Here is a 23,509-nt window from a genome sequence, read left to right on the forward strand (position 1 = left end):
TATAGTCCTATGCAACAATAATGCCATAAAATGTAGTTGATTTAGGCTACAACATTAGCATTACTGAGGATTACTGTAGTCCAACCATCAAGCATAATGCAAGGAATATTAACAAACCCAAGCAGTCCCCCGGTGGATTTTATGTTATGAAATACACAGATGTCTGATTGTATGTTTATTACTCAATATTACTGTGTGTTATTCATCAATTGCATCTACTGAAAAACGTTATGATAACGCACTTAAAGCAGGAATCTCCAACCCTGTTCTTGGAGATCTACAGTACCTTCCTCCATACTTGAGTTCCAACCCAGCTGCTCCAACACACCTGCCTGTAATTTTCAAGTAGCCCTTGTTAAGATGGTTCAGGTGTGTTCGATTGGGTTGAACCCAAACTCTGCAGGACAGTCTCCTTGGTGTAAAAAAGAATAAAGAATTGGGTAACAGTTGAGAGCAGGGTGATTGGATGAATGTTTCAGTTCAACTTTGTGTGAGTTTTGTATTATAGTAAGCAACACGAAAAAAGCCACCTTAAATAAAGACAATGTCACTTTTAAACATATTTTATTTAATGTGTATCCCATAAGTGGATATCTCTAGGTAGGCTAAGACCCTGAATTGCTCCAGATACATTATGCACTTTATTTAAAGGCTACTATTTGTATTCACTGTAACCTTTCACAATTATTAACTCAGCAAATTGCATTTGATGACGCTTCTTTCAAAGGAAATCGTTGGCCAAATTAGGCCAGATGGTCAAACTTGACTCGAATTTGAAGAAATCCAGCCACAGACTTGTCTATTGACAGCTCCGGTGAGAGACCGAGTTTCGTGTCTGCAGACAAGCGCAGCTCAGCCATTTTGATTCTGCGGCTGCGCCTCTTCGCTATGGCGGAGATGGACGACGGAGACGAGCCGGGTTTAGTTCACACACACAGTGGCTCGTCCGGGTCCAAGTCCGGGGGGGACAAGATGTTTTCCCTCAAAAAGTGGAACGCAGTGGCGATGTGGAGCTGGGACGTGGAGTGTGATACCTGCGCTATATGCCGGGTTCAAGTAATGGGTAAGTGTTTCTCAGGCTAACCGGCTAGCAACCAGATAGCATTGCTGTAACTTATTTGTCCTTTATTGTGCGTGCTAGCTGGTTATTCTCGGTATATTATGTGAACACGACTTCCACACAGACTAACGTCACAGGGTCATTTCTAGAAAAGTTACACGCGTGTTTGAAAACAAAAGACAGCAGTAGACCACGATTAGTCAGCTGTATGTTACAACGCACATCTGATGGGAACGTTTAAGTGCAGATTATTATAAAACACTCCAATGTAACTTGACAATACACCCACGATGGTGAGAAAACCGATTGTATTTAAATCAAACGTTGAAACTGTCATACGATATGAATGATGACTCGAGCGTGTTTACGGTGCTCAAAATGCTGAGTGAAGTGTTCATATGATCCTGTATAATTCTCCGTTTCACCGAATCAAATTCTCGAATAAGTGTAACATTCTGATGAACCTATAATTCTCCAAATTTTATCAAATCCTTTTTGGTTGCCGAAGAGTGATGCATTAATGTTCAAGTGTAGTGTTGCTCTAAAATGATTAAAGGGGTGCTAAAAAGCAAAAAAACGAAATGTATAAATGCACCTTTTTTGTATGCACCTTAACTGATGCGCAAGAACTGTTCCATCAAATGTTAAATTGAATGTTATTGATGACCGATGCAGTCTAGGTAGGCAGCTGTCCTCTACAAATGAAAATATGACTCAGATTTCAGCTAGATCCTGTTCTGGTTTATGGTAATATTGAAGGGTCTGCTCATGTTTTTATATCAAATTAATCGTGTGTATTTGTTAACGTATTTTAGATGCGTGTTTGAGATGCCAGGCTGAAAACAAGCAAGAAGACTGTGTTGGTAAGTCAATTACAGTAAGCCCTTCAAAACAGATGGCATCCCTGTCTGTTGCACTGCAGATTTCTCTTCATTTGTGTTTTCTTTTCACATGTTCTTCTCACTTATTGTTTTTATTGTTACTATAAAGTAATGGTGTAAAAGTAAGGAGTGATGAATGTCTCTCTTCTTTTTCACATACATCCTTGAATAATTGACTATACTTTGCACTTTAAGAGGCTCAAACCAGCGTCTCTGTGTATCTCACACTTCTGTCTTGTGTTTCAGTGGTTTGGGGAGAGTGCAACCACTCCTTCCACAACTGCTGTATGTCCCTGTGGGTGAAGCAAAACAACAGATGCCCGCTGTGCCAACAGGACTGGGTGGTACAGAGGATTGGCAAGTGAGGGTTCGGGCCTTGTACTCGCATCATCTCCGTCCACTTTGGCACCTCTCCACCTATGGAGAACAGGACTGATTATCAGAGCATCTCTCCTGCCACCGAATGTGTATTCCACCTATGTGCATGTACGTGACTGTCAGAGTGAAATCATGGATGCAGGCAGACGTTCAGGTGACGCTAGTTAGTTTAAACCCCTCTGTCACCTAATGCAGCATTAAGTTGAGCCAGCTAGGGGAGCTCCGGGTTTGTAGCATCACATGTGATGAACTGAAGAACTGTTGTACTATGAATGTGTGTGTTTTAAGTGTGCTAGAAATCAATAAAATACTCAAATGTTTTATTGGTGTTGTTTACTTGTTATACAGATGAACAGAGTTATATCGTTGCGGTACTTGAATCTTATTGGATGAGGAGCATTACAAGAATGTGTTTGGGACACTTTTTTGCTCTATATCGTCCTGTATTAAATCATCAAAGGCAGTTCTATGGTTATGATATATCACATACTCAATATTGCTTTAAAGCAAGGATGCAAACTTGTCACCTTTTGGCGAAATTCGCCATTTTAGATCCAGATATAGAGAATGTGAAGCTACGTCACGCCATGTTGAATGTTGCGCCATCTTGGGAGGATCGCTGCAAGTGCGTTCAATGCAGTGTTTTGTTTTTCTTGTATTAGGAAATATAACTGGTAGGTCGGTCTTGATGTGTTTAAAACTGAAATAGCATTATGCAGTTGTTCAGGAAAAGCCCATGGTTCTTTCGATTTCTCCATATATCAAACAAAACAAGTAACGGTACATATCAAAACAATAATAGCAGTGGAGAGTATGATCCTTCCAAGATGGCGTCGGCACTGCAACATATGGCGAGACATTTGGCTTCACATTCTCTATTGTGATTCATCTAGATCCTGTGTAAAAGGAACCGTACTGGACAACTAGTTGTCTGTCATTCAATTCAGTGTTATTTATATAGCGCTTTATAAGACCATCAGTAAACGAACTGCAGCTATGCTAATTATTCTCTTTGCCCTCCTTCCATACCTCGCGATGTAAGTAGGGGAGGAGGGCAGAGAGAGAATAATTAGCGTAGCTGCTGTCCATTTACTTATAAACAAGAGATAATACTGGTATGCATCATATGCTATGCTGAAAAGATGTGTTTTTAATCTAGATTTAAATCGGGAGAGTGTGTCTGCCCTCGAATAGTATCAGGAAGGCTATTCTAGAGTTTAGGTGCTACATATGAGAATGCTCTACCCCTTTGGTGGGTTTAGTTATTCTAGGTACTATCAGAAGTCTGGAGTTTTGTGATCGTAGAGAGCGTGATGGATTGTATCGTGATAGAAGCTCTGTTAGATAAGCGGGAGCTAAACAGTTTGATGCTTTATAGTGATTAGAAGTACTTCATAGTCTATACAGTACTTAATGGGTAGCCAATGTAGGGATGATAAAATTGGTGTTATGTGGTCACATTTTCTAGACCTTGTAAGAACTCTAGCAGCTGCATTTTGAACTAACTGTAGTTTGTTTAATGATGATGCAGCACAACCACTAAGTACCGCATTACTATCAAGTCTTGAAGTCATAAATGCATGAACTAGTTTTTCTGCATCAGAAATACACAGAATATTCCGCAGTTTGGCAATGTTTCTAAGATGGAAGAAGGCTGTTTTTGTGACGTTTGATATGTGGTTTCAAAAGACAGGTTGCTGTCCAAGGTAACGCCTAGGTGAGGTGGGCAAACTACGGCCTGCGGGCCACATCAGGCAATTTCATCCGGGTTTTAAATGCAGTGCTCGAATTGAGGGGGGGGTGGGGGGATCCGGGACACCCCATAAGGCATTAGGGACCCCCATAAGAAGTAAAAAATAGACTTAGGGGGTCCCTCAGATATTTTTATTTGAGTAAAAATTATAATGACAATTGTGATTAAATTCATGAAATGGATATGGTAAATTTCGTGAATTAAATATTTACAATAATTTATATTAAGTTTGTTTATGGGCTAGTTGTCATGTCTCTTTAAATTTTAAACGCCATGTGTAAAGACCGCTAAGCGCAGGACATCGTTGACATGACTGCTTGATTGACGTCGCTCCGGTGAAGCTCACTTCAGCTAAAAAATGGAGAATAATAAACCTCCACTCGCAGTCGGGAAGAGGAAGCTTCTACTTTTTTGAGGGGTAATTTTCTCTCTCTATATATCTTTCCACTATATTTATCAACTCCATGTCGGGGCTTTTGTATTCCTTGCATAAACTATTATTAGGCCTGGTTTTGGGGTGCTAGAGGTCTCGATGAAGATGAGTGACAGCGTTTTAGTAATTATAATGGGAGTGCTTGTTGTGCGGTTTCTGTGCTATATATAATCCATTCAGAATTGTATAAAACTTGCTTTTCATGCTGCTAATCAGAAGTGAAACAGCACGTTTGTCTTTATAGAAATTCTCCGGGACGGACTTCAATCACTCTGCAAACCTTTTCATCATCTAGCATTGAATTTCATGTTTGTCATGTTCTTCTAGCGAAATGTTTACAACACGACATCCATACAGTGCACTAACCTTTGTGTTTAAAGTAGTGATGTTACGTTCTGAGCCGAGGTATCGGAGCGTGTGTCGAAAAATCCCGGAAGCTTTCAGTGAAGCACGTATCGAGGCTTGTAAACGCTTTAGACGACTGACGTCATAGTTGACGTATGAAGCTTCGCTTCCGCCTGAGTGGTCCAGTAAGTACCACAAGCACACACACACTGCCCTCTATGGAAGGCCAGAAAGGCCAAAACGTGTGAAACTAACGTGTTAACACACAATTACGCGTTAACGCGTAGTACGTGTTAACACGTAATTGCGCGTTAACACGTAATTATGTGTTAACACGTAAACTACGTGTTAACACGTCGTTTTGTGCATGCACATTGGACCACGGAACTTTACCGCCACACCATTACTCAAACAAACAGACCCAGCAGACTGGTTTTTGACTATTTATTTTGAGAGCATAAGTAGTCTACAACTGTATAGAGTGATTATTACGAAAAATCAAGTGTTGTTTAAATGCCTAATATTGTTTAGACGGACCCATTCAACTATTAAATGCTGAAAGGCATATACAGTACATTTTCAGAATCACAATATACAATACACTTTTTAAGTTTAAATGCATCTTTCTCCAAACAATATTTTCATATACACAAGCATATTTCTATAGCCAAGTTTGTTTAGAGCCATGTAAAAGAGAAATGAACATCAATATTTAACCAGTCAATCCCTATGCATCAATATTTGTTATTGAGCCCCTTTCATAACTCAACTCAACTCAACTTTATTTATATAGCGCTTTTACAATTTTCATTGTTACAAAGCAGCTGTACATGAGACATATTGACTATAAGCAAAATAATTAAAGTTGTACCTGCAGAAACAAGAAAAGGTTGAAAACACAGAAGACAGACATACCCACATACAAAACACTCCACACACACAATATGCACACGTACTAACACACATAGACATAGAGAGACACACACACACACACACACGGATGCGCACGCACACACACACAATATACATAACACTTTTAAAGCAAGTAGTCCATTCCTCTGGCGTCTAATCAGCCTAATGTGCTGCTTCCAACCGATGATGACACATGCTGGCCTATTGGACATATCAGTCTTTGAACTGTTTTGTAATTGTTTTTAACAAAAATGTTTTGTAGTGAAATATGTAACAATGACATGGAAAACATAATTCACAGTTAGACAGGTACCCTGTTAGAGTAAGACATATGATGTGTAATATAAACAGACCCTCCTGAAGGTGTTTCTATTTGTAACTGTTTAAAGTTGTGCCTCTGTAAACAAAACTGTTGTTTAATGCTTGATTATTAATGAAACCAAAATGTATTGTAATACGTTGAAAACAGACATTAACAGATAAAATATGAATAAATGGGCCACATTACAGCCTCTAAAATAAAGTGATAGGACCATCATAAAGACAGCTTTGCTACTAGAAATTTTTATTATAAGCTTGTAACCTTACATGTGACTTATCTGTTTTGTTAGATTACATGACCCTTGTTTGGTAGCTCAAACTGACAAGTTATTGCATTAGAAGAAATAAGCTTCTGGAATGTATTTCTTTGAGTATCAAAAGTACAGAGTGTACACATTCAAGTCAGCTCAGTTTTATTGTCATTCTGTTATATGTGGGGACATACAAAGAAATGATATGTCTCACAGGACCACGGTGTTACACATTTAACACATAACTTAAACCAGGGATCTCCAACCCTGCTCCTGGAGAGCTACCGTCCTGAAGATATCAGTTCCAACCCCAATCAAACACATCCTATCAAAGTGTTCAGGGTTGCTGGATAAATACAGACAGATGTGCTGAAGAGGGGTTGGAGCTGAAGTCTGCAGGATGGTAGCTCTCCAGGAGCAGCGTTGGAGATTACAAATAACATTACACATAACTATACATATATTATATAAACACATTTAAACTGACTAACTGAGTCTAACCAATGAGCTAAGAATTAAACTAACAATTCCTACCTGCAAAATATTCAATTTTCAATTGTATTTATATAGCGCTTTTCACAATTATCATTGTTGCAAAGCAGCTGTACATACATCATAATATTAAAAAAGTATATGATATTAAGACACATGGTATTATTTCTCAATGCAATGTACACTGATGAAACTGAAATAAATGTTATCTTGGATCGTCAGAAACGGTAAATTATTTAATTGAAGTATATTTAATCTAGGTATATTATTATTTTAAATATTGTTAAATTACAATATACCAGAACAGTTTGCAATAATACCAAAACGTATGAAAAGAATATATTTGTTCAAGTTAAAGTATGGTAATTGTTAGTTGTCATCAGGTGGATTGCCCATCATCACAAGCATCTGGCTGAACTGGGAAGAGCATCAGGCCACAACCCGGAGCTTGGACTGGCGACCTCTGGTGTCTTCGGGAACTCCAGGACGGGGCATGGAAAACATAACAAACTGATATTAGTGTAGAGGCCGCTCATAGAAAGTGTAACAAAGTTACACATTATGATAAAAGAGAAACATACAAAGAAACTGCATAGATAAAATAGGTTTGTATAGCAGACAAGGATGTTACAGCAACTAATGAAACATTATTGAAACCAGTAACTTGCTGACCCTGAGCCACATATGCTTACATGTAAGGCCTTAAATGCTTTTAAGGTTTTTCTGTAATAAACACAGACACAACAACTTGAAGTGTGTAAACTAATATTGCTTACAACAATATAAGGCTGAATAATTATAATAATAATAATAATAATTTTAAATAAGCATTCATATATCCGCCTGTGCAGTACATGGCTTGGTGCGCTTCAAGGCAGGTTGGTCCAAGTATTTTGCCAAACAACTCCTTTGTTAATGTATGCAGTCCCTCAACAAGCAGATTCAGCTTCTGGTTTATTGATCATTATGTTGTCATCCAAATCAGCATCTGTCAAGCTTGTGAATCAACACAGGCACATAATCTGTTAAGGGCAAACATGCAAAGAAGAACATCTTCAACAAGAGTGGCTTGCATTAGTAATGTAGCTGCCGTCAAAGGCACCTCATATATTTCAGTTCAATATGGTTCACAGTTAAAATATAAATATATATGAGAGGTTAAAAATCATATGTTTGAAATAAATGTCTCATGGCTAATAAATAATAATTTTATGTTTATTTCTTTTTGTTAAAAACTTTGTGGAAAAGGTGGGAACTTATTTTTTGTTCTTTCAAATTATAATTTGTTGGCATGGGGACGCTAGGGGTGAACTAGCTAGGATCAGAGAGATATGTGCTGCGGCTTGCGAGCCATCTGTCTAAAAGTTCGCGGAAGATTGTAAAGTCATCCATAAGTTTGTTGGTGAAGCGTGAAGATGAAGTTTACCCTCTCGGGTCTATGCGGCCAATTAGGTATATTTTTTTTCTTTGTCATTTATTTGTGTTACGCAACTGTGTTTGTAACAAGCTAATTAAGATATTATTTTACATGGCATAAATGTATGCTTTATTTCTTAGTTTTCTATGTGATTTCGTTTAGTATTGTCGGCAAGTATGTCAAGAATTTAAGGTTAATTTACGTTTTCTGTGTTTTTTATTTATACCAGTTCTGACGGCAATGTGGAAATAAGTAATAAGGGGACATGTAAAGACATGTTTGAAGACCTTGTCATCGAATAAATGCCCGTTAAAACCCAGGAACGACTTGAGCCTTTATTAAACCTTGAGGGGAGTAACAAGTAATATCTGAAATAAGACAATTATTTTCCCTTAAAATGAATTTTGTATCAATGGCTATTCCAATGAAAAATCCTAGAATGAGCTTCAGATCAACAAGATTTGAGAATATTATTTAATATTGGAAGCATTGCGAACCCCTTTAACTCTTGCAAATACAGCGTATTCCTGTTAACATCACTCACCTCGCTAGTCTGTGCATGTGCAAGCCTGGATGTTTCCTTTACAAGTGCAGTTGCAGTTAACGTACAAATAGCCCGCCTTGTTGGCAGAGACTATTTGCACTAGCTCCACCCACAAATATGCAGCACTAGCGATGCTACTAACTTAACTACATTTTTCAGTAGCTTGGCAGTAGCTCAACTACTTTTAAAACAGTGTAGCTTTTACAGTAGTTAATTTCTTTTTTAAGAAAGTAGCGGTGTAGCGCGACCAAAAGCTACATTCCGTGCCTTCTTGAGCAGCGCTGTGTAATAGTGATGTTTCGTTCGTGAACGAATCGTTCTTTTTGAACGAATCTTTTAAGTGAACGAATCGTTCTCGTTCACGAAATGCAATGACTCATATTTCTCGTTCACTGAAATCTCTCCCTGGAGCACAGAGCGTCTTGGCTTAAAAGAGTGTCTAGCACGAGCTATGGCGTTCGAGAGTGAGCTTTGACAAAGCATACGATTGGTTGAATGTACTGAACGAATACGCCCTTCACTGAACGAGCCTGTGTTTGAGTCTGAACGAGACCCGCTGATTCTCGTTCGTGAACGAAATGAACGATCAGTGATCTCGTTGATCTCGTTCGTAAGTGAACGACAGGACCCGCTGATTCTCGTTCGTGAACGAGCTGTTACTTCTGCCTCGTAAACGAAATGAAAGATGAGGTCTCTTGTTCAACAAGTACAGAAACGGACACAATGTAAAGATCCTTACGAAAATAATTAAATGCAAGCCGAGGTTAAATGTAACAAAGACAAATTAACATTGTCATTTTTATTGCATGGAAAATGTCAAGCCCTGTTTACTCAGTTATTGTACTGCAAGCACAGGTGTTTTGTGTGCATTTTGTATCATTTATTGTTCTTTCAAATAAAAACGACTTCATTACGTTTAATTCATGTCATGCACTTCTCTAAAAACTGTAAAACAAAAAAGTATTGGTTAGCTCTCATTCGCGGCACGTCAGCAAATAGCATTCCAGTTCCGGCTGTGAAGGGACGTGTAATTGGTTAGATCTTCCACTGAACGAATACGCCCACATTGACCAATCTCTGTTGAGTCTGAACGAGAGAGAGAGATCGTTCGTGAACGAATTGAACGAGAGTGTACACTGTAGGTCGGTCATTTAGCATGTGAGTCTTGTTCAGCAAGAATGCGGATGCAAAGCGCAGTTACAGGTAGGCTACTTTGCACGCTTGTTTATTTAAAATACATAAACTTTACGTTTAACATAATCCCAGATTTATGAATGTGTAAATGACCAAACAATTAACTTTTTAATTATGCAGAAAAACCTTGTGCGTTGGTCATCTGAACCACTTATTTAGACTTATTTCATTTATTTAATGAGTAGATCAGAGACACACATTTTAATAAAGCCTGTAATCAGTTTATACGTCCATTAATACGTTCGTTGACATAACACAACTCTTTTTCGGCACCTGCTGGTGTATTATAGAAATGGTCACTGAACGAATCAGTGAACGAATCTGAACGAATCATTTTGGTGAACGAACTGAAAAAGAACGAATCACTCAAATTAATCATAATTTCCATCACTACTGTGTAACGTCTTCTTCTTACTCTATTACAAGCTGAAATGGTTCATTATCGTCATCTACTGCAGTAATTATGTATTGCGGCTTTACGCGTCACTGAGAAGAGATCGTAAAGGACGCAGGCTACATGAGTGGGTAAACATTTAAAGTTCGACACACCCATAATATTAAGTATTAAATATGAAACTTATGCAATACAAATAATAAATAAAAAATACAATTATCATTATTTTAAACTTCTCTATTTAAAACATTAGTCAATAACACATATTCAGGTGTATCACATCACATAAAAATACTGGGATATATACTTTTTAGTGTTTACTATAGTAAATAGTACTACATTACTGTGGAATATTATGGTAATGATCACACTCTATTAACGTATACTACAGTATTCTGTATTAGGTAGCTATAGAGCACATTACATCTCATTTCACCCAGATACCACTGTAGCAGCTCGCATTACAGCCTGCCTAGAAGACATCTCAGCTTGGATGAAAGAGCACCACCTCCAGCTGAACCCTGCCAAGACAGAACTACTCGTGTTTCCAGCACACCCCACGGTGCAACACGATCTCACCATCCAACTTGGCAATACCACAATCTCTTCTTCCAAAACAGCCAGGAACCTCAGAGTCATATTTGATGAACAGCTGTCCTTCAATGATCACATTGCAAAGCCAACGCGGTCATGCCGATATGCCTTATTCTACATGAGAAAGGTCAGACCCTATCTCACTGAGCATGCGGCACAACTCCTTGTCCTTGTCCAGTAATACCCTGGGGTTATACTCCTTTGGTATCGTTTGAAAAATGAATTGTAACCATTGTTCCCTCAGAAGTTCTTCCTTTGGTAGTTGAAATAAGACGGACTTAGTTTCTCAACGTAGAACACAGGTTCTAGACATGATACACACGCATCACGAACGAGCTAGTACAGTGTTTTGGGGGAGGAGACTAGTGAAGTTTTCGCGGCAGCAAAACGTTGGCGGGGACTATGTCTAGTGCCGTAGATACGCGGCGGTTAGAGACTCGGACTAGCTCATGTCTTGTTTGCATGATTCAGAGTCGACTCCCATTTTTACAAGCCAATAACTTTGTTATTTATTCACCTTCGGACTTACAACTTGGCAGACAGCTTACTTTCAAACACGGCAACATAACACACTGCATGAAATGTAATTTTCATTATCTCATGCTACTTACTCTTTAAAAATAAAACATATTGTGTTCAGTGGAAAAAAGTTTTAGATTTACATTTACATTTTAGAGATGTAACAGTAATACTGTGATACTGTGATGATCAACTTTCCAAGCACCAGGGAGAAGATGGGACGTGATGAAGAAATAAAACCATTCATATTTTCCATAAAGTTCACTGTTAAAATAAGTAAACCAACAAAAGGGTTCACCTTTTTATTTCGCTATTGATTTGTATTATATATTTTTTAGAATATGGATTTAGTTATTTAAATTTTTACTTTGTCATTCTTTATTTTTTTTATCTTAAGTTGCTGTTGGGCAGTTTTCCATATTTTTATCATTATCATAATCAATATTTTTTAACTATATTTTATAAATAACATTTTATTTTGTCTCTTTCATGTTTTTATTTTTTCGAGTTGTTAAATGTTCTTTTTCTTAATAAAAGTTTTAAGTTGTTTTGATGAATAAAAATAATTATTTAGCCGCATTGTTTTGTTTTCTATTAGATGACGTAGTCGTTCATTAGCTGTCTAATTGATGACTGGGGTGTATTCCAGAAAGCTGGTTATGTGACATACGGGTAAATTTAAGGGTTAGTTAGCGGATAACCCCAACTTTCGGTTCCAAAAACGGAGATAAATTTCAGGGTATGTAAGTAACATAGCAACTTACTCTCTGAAGATAAACTGTTCCGGAGCAGGTTATGTTCCAGGGTTAGTTCATTTCAAGGAAATGTTACTAAGCTTTAGGGGTTGTCTGCACATGTGTGCGCTTTTGATGAGCGTCAAGTGGGCGTGGAAGCACAGATTACGTATAATATATTATAATTTTACAGCAATATTACAATTACATTTCCAGTCTCAGCCATCGCAATTTAGCATTCACAACTAATTTTTTATTAACTTTATTATTTAACCTTTTAAAATGGAATAATCTTTAAAGAAAATAATATAAACTGTTATTGTTAAACTTTATGTAATTTATATTAAATATTGAATATACTTTGAATTAGGTTTATTAAAACATCTCCAAATATCACTGGATAAATATACACATCTAACAATTTCCAACAGTTATGTTAATAGTGAAGTATTTTAACTCCCGAGGATTGCATATCATGACTCTTGTCCACTTATTAGGCAATATTTGATGCATTGGGTGAAAGATGGTTATGGCCTAATGGTCAGAGAGACAGATTTAAAACTTCAAAGGTTGCAAGTTCGATTCCCAGGCTGGCAGGTTTCCAAGGCTTTATTAGGTGACCCCCCAATGGGATCACCATGGCATATTGTTCACATATTTAAATTAGTTATAATAATATAACTTATTATAATTTTAAATAATTTAAATTTACAAAATACATAAAAAACTTAGACTTAAGGTTTTTCATACTGACTGTATTCCATAAAAATGTCTTTCTGATCCTCAGCCTCCTCCTACAGTTTAGTATTGAAAGGCCTTTCTCCAAATTACAATGAGCCTTTCAGGACAGGCCGTTTCCACATCTTTTACCATTTAGAAAGCCATGGCCTTTTAGCAAACAAAGTCAAAAGAAACAAACAAAAAAACTAAATGTATGTGCATTTGAAAGGGATATATAAAGGCTACATGATTATTATGTATATATGACTGGGCCTTACATTTTAAACCTCTACCTCATGTCACAGCAGACCTTCATCCTCTGCTGTAAATTAATTATCATACATAGTGTAGAGTACTGAAAAGCATTGCACATTTTTTTCCAAAATTATGATCAATGTAGTTTCTAGAATTAAAAGAGTCTCTATTAATATGACTACATCAGCAACTGTTGCAAATCAAGCTGAAACGATGCAAAGTCAGTTTTCAGAAAACCAAATAAAGGTAGATTTTTTAAGGAACATACAGAGAAGGAACAAAAAAGAGGTTTAATACTGCCTTCAAAATTACCAATGTGATACGTATACATGTACACAACACAATTTTGGTAAAATACCATGACACGTTAAAATAACAGTTACAAACATCTCAACAAATCTTAAGTTTATGTAACAAAGAGCCATGATGAGTATATATTTGAAATATTATAGTATAAAAATAGTGCATATATTTAAAATATTTATATATTTAATTAAATAAATAATTTATAGCGTTTAGTTTTATAAACACATAACCTAAATAATTTAATTTTATGATTTTTATCCCGCACTTTATACACCGATGCATGTTTAAGTCTGTGAAAAAAGCTTCCCGGCCGTTTCCATGGTGACTCGTGAAATCTGTGATCCATTGACAATGTCTTCATGTTGTTTCTGCGAGCGCGTTAACTCTGGGTATCTTTCAGGAGGTTGATTAAACGTACTCTTCTCAGGTGATTGGCAGAGGTGTAAAGAGTACCTGAAAACCATACTTAAGTAAAAGTACAGATACCTTGCAGTGAAAATTACTCCATTACAAGTTACAAGTCACCAATTCCAAAACGACTTGAGTAAAAGTCTTTGAGTATCTGATTTTAACAGTACTTGAGTATTTTACTCATACTGAATGTAGGCTCAAAGCAGCACTAGTCCTCAACACTTAAGAGACACATCAGTGAAAAACTAGAAACAGTTGATTTGTGAGGTGAGCAATCGCATTTATTTTCTTAAATCATAATAAGACTGAACACCTCAAAATTGCAACAAATCATGGTCGACACCATAACCTACGTCATTACAAACACCCTAAGTCTCATTTAAGCTCAAGTGCTCATAAGTAAACCAAAGTCCTTCAAAAAGGTCTCTTCAATATAACAGATAAATAAAATAATGTTAAGTAGAATTAAAAAGTCAAAGCCTTTTTGCACTGGACATGCTGGTTTGGGCCTCATGGCCAGCTGCAGTCATGTCCTCATTTCACATACACTGTTAGCCCTTACCTGCCATTTCTACAGTAATATACTGTATTGGCAACACTGTTGCCTGCTAGTTACTGTAGGTGTTTTACAGTAAACTACTGCAATGGCTGTTTGAAGATACATTATAAAGAATCTATTAACGCACTTAAGTCACACAGTCTTAGATGAACAAGTGTAAATAACAGATGAACACAATAAATCTGTCAAGATTTCACCAGAGGAGAATTAAACACAAACATCAATAACATCTTCACATATTACAGACACCACTTTCACTTTATTTCTGTCATCTGTGTAAGATCTTATTGAGATTTAACTCGAGTTCATAGTGGTTCAATTATGTTTTAAGTCACCATTATGGCGATCAGTGTTTGCTTTGGTTGGACTCTTTGACTTTCTTGTAGCTTTAAAATGTACACTTATACAATAACACTGAAAGGGACTTTACAGGAACCGCAACTTTATGTTTGCTTAGTAACTGAAGATACATCTGAAAGAATTCAATCATTAAATAATAATAATATAGCATTTAAGATTTATTAAGATATGTTTGGTAAAGTGATTACATGTTATAATGGAAAGATCTCTGTCAGAAAATCTTTCTTTGCAATTGAGACACAGTTAGACACTTGACATACAAACCTCATCAATGGTGACAAACAATCATGAATGAGTTTTGTACTATGTACCCAGCATGCATTGCAGCATGAAGCTGTTCAGTTGATTGTCACCATTGTTGAGATTCATATGTGGATTGTTCATTTCTCTGTGTCCGACTCATTCTATAGGTTAATATTTTGTCTATATAGTGTGAGAGCACTTTTGAAAATTGAAATACTATACATTCTTTTTACTGGTTTACATCACTTCATGGCAATAGTCCCACCACATGGTCAAATTTTGAGCAAACATGTTTAGAGCACATTTAGGAAGAGTTAGTTTTAAAAACAAGAGCTTTTGTAGATGTGTGACCTACAGTAACTAGCTGGCAAGAGTGTTGCCAATATATTACTGTAGAAATAGCGGGTAAGGGCTAACCGTGTATAAACCGCCAGCGATTGACATCTACCTGATACTGCACTCATATTCATATAAAGAAGCCATGTTGACAAGTTTTTGTAAGTTATAGCAAAATCCACAAGATTGTAGTACCTTCATTGCCCTGTAAATGGCGATATTAATTATAAGATAGGTGGCATGCAAAATGTAATGTGTAACTGCATTAGTCATTACAAATGTAGTGGAGTAAAGAGTACATATACTTGTTCAAAAATGTAGTTAAGTAGAGAGTAAAAGTTGCTAATATCTTTAATACTCAGTACAACTACAAAGTAGCCAAAAAGATACTTAAGTAAAGTAACTAAGTACATTTACTCCAATACTTTACACCACTGGTGATTGGAACCTACACACCCCGAGTAAGCAAGGTTTGGGTTAATCAACCGAGAGTTCAGGGTTTAGCTGACGGTAAGTTAACCCTGCTTTCTGGAATACCCCCTGGTCTATTCTTGGTATATAGTTTGACATCTATTATATTTTCACTGACAGCCCAAATTTTGCCTTGTTTAGACTAGACGTCAGGGCTTTGTTTGGATGGCTGTTAGACGTCTTTTAGAAGGGGAAATTAGTTGCTGGGTTGTGTTAATATCACATTGCGCTTTATTATACATTTAAAATGAAGGTTCAGGGGATTGCACATAAACAACATAAACAAACGTTTCTGCGCATGCGCACTTTTGTGCCCCCCCCCAACTGAACTTCCGGTACACATTCACAAACAATAAAGTGCCTGTAGAATATTTCTGATAACAATCAAAAGAAACCGAGAACAACCGTTACTTGGCTAAACTTGTCTCCAATATTTTGAATTTAGACCGCGATACCGAGCTCAATGGCTAGATGTCAGTGCAACATACGCTTTGTTTAAATGCGACCAAATACAGTACCCATTCAACAAATTGTTTATTTAATAAAACGAACATACAACAAAATTCAACAAATCATTTATTTAATACGATTACACAGTTAAATAACAATACAAATTAATATCAACATAAATTAAATCAAATATAGTTACATTATTAGACACAAAACCTGAAGTCAACTGGGGGTGAGGCGCGCACGGGTCAAATAAAACGGCCTATATTGGAGTTGAACTATTTAGAAATAACTGATATTTAAGGAACAGCTGATAAGTGTCACAATCAAAAGCGAATTATTATTGAAAGGGTGGTACAAATGTCTCTAAAACAACACTTACAACTGCACTAGCACTAGGTTTCCTGCCATGATAGAATAGAACAACATAGCTGTCATACAGTAAAAGGCATTTCTACCGTTTTAGTACAACAATGATTTAGTGCATGTAAGCAAAAATATGCAGTAAGACTGAAATACTCATAAAACATAACGACAGCTGCTTCTAGATGAGTAAGAGCTGTTTAGTTACCTTCTGTAATGTATTATTACAGCAATTTAGCAAAAACACTGGCTCGTCTGATACATTTTTATTTCGTTTTTAAGGGCTTATGTTAACAAATTCACAAGTTTGTAAACTTTGCATTACACACCTTACTGCGATCTTTTTCCTATTTAAAAGAATGACCTACGTGTGTGGTTAACACTGATTGGTCAACTCAGTTGCCAAGGCAGAGCACCTTTGACCGAGGAACCTTTCGGCACGCCCATTTCTCTAACACACAGAGACCCCTACTTGGTGAAAGGCTTTTCTACAGTGTGAAATCTCACGTGTTCCTCTAGATGACTTTTCTGTGTGAAAGTCTTTCCACACTGAACACATGCGTACGGCCGCTCTCCAGTGTGAACTCTCATGTGTTTCTTAAGAACACTGTTTTGTTTAAAACCTTCTCCACACTGTAGACATGTGTGTAGCTTTTCTCCAGTGTGAGTTCTCATGTGGGACTCAAGACGACTTTTTCTTGTGAAATTCTTTCCACACTGCGGACAGGTGTATGGGCGCTCTCCAGTGTGAATTGTCATGTGTTGCTTCAGAACACTTTTGTGTGCAAAACTTTTTTTACACAGAAGACACGAGTATGGCCGTTCTCCAGTGTGAGTTCTCACGTGGCTCTCTATATGGTTTCTTTGTGTGAAACTCTTTCCACATTGAAAACATACATGTGGCTTTTCTCCAGTGTGAATTTTCATGTGTTCCTCAAGATAATTTTTTTCTCTGAAATACTTTCCACACTGAGGACAGTTGTATGGGCCCTTTCCAGCATGAATTCTCAAGTGTTTATTAAGAATGCTTTGTTGAGTGAAACTCTTTCCACACTGAACACATGCGTATGGACGTTCTCCAGTGTGAATTCTCATGTGGACCTCTAGCTTACTTTTTTGTGTGAAACTCTTTCCACACTGAACACATGCGTATGGACGTTCTCCAGTGTGAATTCTCATGTGGTCCTCTAGATTACTTTTTCTTGAGAAACTCTTTCCACACTGAACACATGTGAACGGCTTTTCTCCAGTGTGAATTCTCATGTGGTCCTCTAGATGAATTTTTCTTGTGAAACTCTTTCCACACTGAACACATGCATACGGCTTTTCTCCAGTGTGATTTCTCATGTGGGTCTTGAAATAACTTTTTCTTGAGAAACTCTTTCCACACTGAGGGCAGGTGAAGGGCTTTTCTTCAGTGTGGATTCTTATGTGCTTCACAAGCTGCTCTTTACTTCCCAATCTCTTTCCACAATGAGGACATACAGATACCGTTGTTTCTTCCAGTTCCATTAGGTCTAAAATGAAACGACAGAAGCACATATTTTTATAAACATTGAACACACATGCAATCAAAGGCACAACATGTACGTTTTTTTTGCATTAAAATATCTAAAAACCACCATTACAGTGTTTTTTAATTCGTTCTTTCATTATAAAACGTAGCAAAATAATAACAAACTCGTAGTGATAATAGAGATTCAATTAATTTTATTTTTATGTTTTACTTTTTCACTAATAATTATTAATGAGGAATCAAGAATGGACACCGACCTCTTTGTTCCGCAGCGTCTTCATTTCTCATTGTGCTGGTGTCTGTAACACTCATGTCTTCACTCTCCTCTTTAATGAATTCTGCGTCACACATAACTTGCTTTTCAAGTGTGGCTTGGAGAAACAGACCTGTCAAAATCAATAAATTAAAGCGATATTTCAGGCAAAATTCCCCCATGTTTTACTCACCCTTAAGGCATCCTAACTGAATATGTTTCTTTCTTCTGGAAGAATACTGTAGTCAGAGTTATAATACCACGTATCCTTTTACTTCCAAGCGTCAGAATGCAAGTGAATGGGGGGCAATTTTTTGGACCACTGATCATGTGGTGTGAGCAATAATAAGAATTAACTGCATTAAATTAAAAATAAAACATCTTATTTCTGTGACTGAAATATCAATGACTGATACAGTATGCTTAAGTGAATGGTGTTTTAAAACATTTTATAAGTAAGCAATATTCAGGAAAAACATGTCTGTTAACATTTATGAAGAAAACTCTGAAATTATAAAACAAAAATACGAGATCGTTACGGACCAAAACTCTTCTAAACACTTTAAACACTGAGAACTTGTAAAGCACGTTAAGAAAACTAATTAATTTTTAAACAAATCAGGGTTTTATCTCAGTGAACTGAACTGAATGTGTTTGCAGAAGTGAAACAGCACGTTTGTCTTTATAGAAATTCTCCGGGACGGACTTCAATCACTCTGCAAACCTTTTCATCATCTAGCATTGAATTTCATGTTTGTCATGTTCTTCTAGCGAAAAGTTTACAACACGACATCCATACAGTGCACTAACCTTTGTGTTTAAAGATCTTGATATCAAACTGTTCTCTTTCTTCTTTCTGGTGCGCAGCTTCTTCTTCTTCTTTTAGGGTTTTATGGCGGTTTGCAAACAAACAACAGGTCCATTTCCGCCACCTACTGGCGGGCTGGGGTGTGGCGTGACAATGAGAAAAAAAACTAATAAATAACTAAAAAAATAAAATAAAATAAATCTAATCCTTATATTCTTATTACGCTCATATAGCTTATTATCATTCTTCATTCTTTCTTTTTGATAACTAATATTAGCTCTAATGACATTTTATCTGCACCTTTTGTAACTTTTTCCAGCATCTTTCTCTCTCTTTTCAATACGCTGTACACTGTAAGAAAATATGCCACAAATTTGCCACAAAATCTACTTGAAATTTGAGATCTCAACTATAATCTCTCTCAAGACCCACCAAAATATTTTCTAATAAAAATATGTGGGAAGAAAAGAAACACGTTCATTTTCTTTTAGTCGAGTTTAAGTTTTTTTTTTCTTCCCATTTCCAGAGTAAGTAAATGCTGTAAATACAATCCTAAACACTGACAGTGTGAACGGAACCACTGTGAAACTCGTTATACACTCATAAGACATGGTTATGAGCGCGATAATTCATGCTGAAGCCAGCGAAATAGAGGCAAAGTCTAATTTGTAACAGCCCTTTTTCAGACGAGTGTAGCCAAAAAGTGTTAAAATGGTTTGTTATGACATCATCAAATCCAAGTAAACGTGCATTACATCATTTGTATTATGTTTGCTGTCACATAACATTCAAACACATTCTACGATATTATTATTTTTTCATTTTAACAAATTAAACATAAATGCAATTACAATTCTTGACCTCTAAATGGCAACTGTAGCACTACTGAGACTTCTGGCAACGCGAGACTTGAAAGTTAGTAGCGATCACTGTCGCCAGATCTCGGAGAACGCGTCTTTTGAAATTGAGAGAGAGCATTTCGTGTAGGAGTGTGGAGAGTATCGGACAAACACAAACAGCATGCGTGATAGGATATTTCTGCTGTTGTCTTCTATGTGTGTTTTCGTTTTGATTTGTGTTCATTATTTATCCACAATATTGGTTATCATGTGTATAGGAACCCTATTATTTTAGCGGCTAACTGTGTGGAGCCATTTTGTGGTTAGCTTAAACATGTTTACTTACATGCAAGTGTTTCCGTGTGCCCACAAACTCTAATGATCTGAATCCAACATGTGCAACCTATTAGAATTTGATATGAAAGCAATTTATATATTTTATTCTTTAGATCATTATGATATAGAAAAGTGAGCTTTGTTTTGGCAAGGTACGTTTTAACAACAATACGATCTAACACGTTTTGCATAAAACACAAAGCAATTAATGGCATTGTGTAAAGACAATATAATATGATTATTAAAAACTATTAAAAAGTGATGTTGCGCAGCCCTAGTGTGCCTCCAAGCTAAAGACAATGACTCCAGTTTTAATTAGTGTTATTAAAGTAAAAAATGCTTTTCTCATGTTTTTGTTTTCTTATTTGGCAGATGATGTGATGATCAACTTCTCAGCAAGCACCAGGGAGAAGATGGGAGGAGATGAAGATTTAAAACAAACTATTCATATTTTCCTTAAAGTTCACTGTTTGTTTGTTAAAATAAGTAAACCAACAAAAGGTTAATGGTTAACCTTTTAATTTCGCTATTGATTTGTATTATATTTATTATTTTAGAATAGGGCTAAATTATTTTTTTTATTTTGTCATTCTTTATATTTTTTATCTTAAGTTGCTTTTGGGCAATTTTCCATATTTGTATCATTATCATAATATTTACTGTAACTATATTGTAAATAACATTTTATTTAGTCTCTTTCATGTTTTTATTCATGAGTTCTTAAATGTTTTTAATAAAAGTTTTAAGTTGTTTTGATGAATAAAAACAATTATTTAGCCATTGTTTTATTAGATGACGTAGTCGTTTATTAGCAGTCTAATTGATGACTAGTCTATTCTTGGTCTATAGTTAGACGTCTATGAGATATTCACTGACACTAAAATTTTGTCTTGTTATAGACTAGACATCGGCTGTGTTTGGACGGCTATTAGACTTCTTTTAGACGCGATATTGCTTGCTGGGGAATGCTTTCAGTTTCACTTTCTCTTCTCACCAGAAGCGTTCAGTCACGGCTCCTCCCTCAATCTACAGCCAGTGTAAAAACATGAAGCTGAAGATATTATCTGTGTTAAAAAGCACTCTGTAGTGTATCCTTTACTGCTTAACAGAAACGCGATGCAAATATGCTCATGTCTCTTAAGATCTTTTTAGAGAAGCATATACACTTAGTCTTGTAGTGATGCTGCATTCATCAGATTTGCTTTGGCTTGCTCACTGGGGGCTTTGAGACTACATAAAAGGTCAACAAGACTACTCGAAGAGAATGTCAACACAGTTATTGAGCATGAGAGTGTTTAGATGCACCTCGTGCAGAAATTCATAAAGTAAATGTCCTGGGCTTCTTGGTGGCCTTTCGTAACCTGTCGTAGTCTTAAAACATTTTACCTAGCATTTTTCTGGCACTGTACAGGAACACAAACTCAAAAGTGGAAGCGAACAAAACCGCAGGAAAGCACAAAATAAGAGAAGCAACCATCTGATTAGTGAGTTTCAAAGTCGAAAAATGGCACTACAATTGAACAAAATGGTAACTAATTTTCATTTATTTAAAAAAAAACTAATATCAATTCATTGAAAATATGTATTAAGTAAAAAAAAGAAAAAAAAAGAGTAAATTAATAACAGAATAATAGGTCATAAATGTTCCTCCTGAAATAGAAACTTAGTCACATCGTGCTGATATAGTTGTTCATGTTTATTCTCTTCTCTTTCTATTATTCTCACATCACTTTATTTATCAGATCAGAAGTCATGAGAGATCACTGCAGATGATGAGTGGAGCATAGTTTTGACATGAAATATTACCAAAAGGATACAGTTTATCATTGAAAGTCTGTCCAGTAAAAGAGTGAATATGACACATGGACTCCACATCATAAAATGAGACTCAACCTTCCTCATAATCCACAAACACCCCGATCCTCTCAGGCTTCACACTCAGAGTAAGATCTTCAGACGCCCAAATACTGTCACTGCATGAACCCACAGTCCAGGATACAGTCCGAGACCCACCTTCATGTCAACAGATCCTGTGGTCACACCCACATCCCAACTATTTAACTCCTTCACCTGCACCTCATAATAAAAATACCATAAAGAGAATCCTACATTTCCAACAACACTGAACTCTTCATCAAACTTGTTATTTTGTCCTGTATCTTCATTCTCTTCTCTTGGTTGTTTGTCTTCATATCTCTCTTGTTTGCCATCATGAGACACAGTGAGACGAGGATGAGCTGAATCAGCATCCAGAGTCACATTCACCGTTAAAATATGAAGAATTCTGTGTCTTATAGAAACCAAAGTCACTTTACAGAGTAATAAACAAACACACTGCACAGAGAAGCAGAAAATGCACTGAAGAAAAACAAGGCAAATGTAAACAATACATAACAAAAAGTATCTACATATATAAACATGATAAACAATTTCAACGTGACAAGAAAACCAGATACTGTACATTCACCTGTAACAGCTTTAGATTGAAATTATCTTAATGATAAAACTTTCACTTACCTGCACATTTTCTTAACAGTGCTGTCACTAAACACACAGACAGAATAGAGATAACGAGATTTAGCAAAAAATTACAGTAAAATCTAATATTTATTCATTCACTTACATATGATGCGAACGACAGCGTGACCAATAGTTTGGCACATGAAACCATCCCTAACAATAAATAATGTAATGAAGCCGTTTACAAATAACTCACCACTTTCTACAGTCCTCTTTCCTCTCTGTAAAAGTGTCACGCGATCTGAAAAAAATTTGAAGTAAAGATAACAGAAAACAAAAATTGAACAAAGAAAATTGTCATGATTCGTAAATGAGGACCTAGGTGCAGACAACGGTGGACGGAAACACAGGTTTATTGACTCAACTCAACTTTATTTATATAGCGCTTTTACAATTTTCATTGTTACAAAGCAGCTGTACATGAGACACATTGACTACAAGCAAAACAATCAAAGTTGTACCTGCAAAAACAAGAAAAGGTTGAAAACACAGAAGACAGACACACCCACACACAAAACACTCCACACACACAACACGCACA

The 23,509-nt window shown here is 36.4% G+C and overlaps 2 protein-coding genes across 3 annotated transcripts in view; one reads left to right on the top strand and one right to left on the bottom strand.

Annotated features, from left to right (window-relative positions):
• The window catches only part of LOC130561136 (gastrula zinc finger protein XlCGF8.2DB-like), a 31,229-nt gene extending 11,659 nt beyond the window's left edge, over positions 1 to 19,570 (bottom strand). Inside the window, exons 1-3 of one of the 2 annotated variants that reach the window (XM_057345284.1) lie at positions 19,276 to 19,381; positions 18,470 to 18,598; positions 16,004 to 18,213 (exon numbers count right to left, since the gene is read on the bottom strand). In XM_057345284.1, the coding sequence (XP_057201267.1) occupies positions 17,165 to 18,213; positions 18,470 to 18,563 (1,143 nt within the window). In that variant the 5' untranslated portion in view covers positions 18,564 to 18,598; positions 19,276 to 19,381 and the 3' untranslated portion in view covers positions 16,004 to 17,164. Of the gene's footprint in view, positions 1 to 16,003; positions 18,214 to 18,469; positions 18,599 to 19,275 lie in introns of those variants that run through there. The other variant, XM_057345285.1, reaches the window with a different exon arrangement.
• On the top strand, positions 856 to 2,639 carry rnf7 (ring finger protein 7). Its single transcript, XM_057345345.1, has 3 exons — positions 856 to 1,063; positions 1,876 to 1,923; positions 2,188 to 2,639. Exons 1-3 carry the CDS (start codon positions 889 to 891, stop codon positions 2,304 to 2,306), a joined length of 342 nt encoding a protein of 113 aa, XP_057201328.1. The 5' UTR covers positions 856 to 888; the 3' UTR covers positions 2,307 to 2,639.
• Positions 19,571 to 23,509: the final 3,939 nt, after the last annotated feature.

Source organism: Triplophysa rosa, linkage group LG11 (genome assembly GCF_024868665.1).
Source record: "Triplophysa rosa linkage group LG11, Trosa_1v2, whole genome shotgun sequence".
Taxonomy (NCBI): Eukaryota; Metazoa; Chordata; class Actinopteri; order Cypriniformes; family Nemacheilidae; genus Triplophysa; species Triplophysa rosa.

What these genes read in the sequence shown, in the direction of transcription:
- rnf7 (XM_057345345.1), top strand. Translation starts at nt 889, where the DNA reads ATGGCGGAGATGGACGACGGAGACGAGCCGGGTTTAGTTCACACACAC. An exon ending in ATGCCGGGTTCAAGTAATGG is followed by an intron (nt 1,064 to 1,875) that starts GTAAGTGTTTCT and finishes AACGTATTTTAG; the next exon opens with ATGCGTGTTTGAGATGCCAG. An exon ending in CAAGCAAGAAGACTGTGTTG is followed by an intron (nt 1,924 to 2,187) that starts GTAAGTCAATTA and finishes CTTGTGTTTCAG; the next exon opens with TGGTTTGGGGAGAGTGCAAC.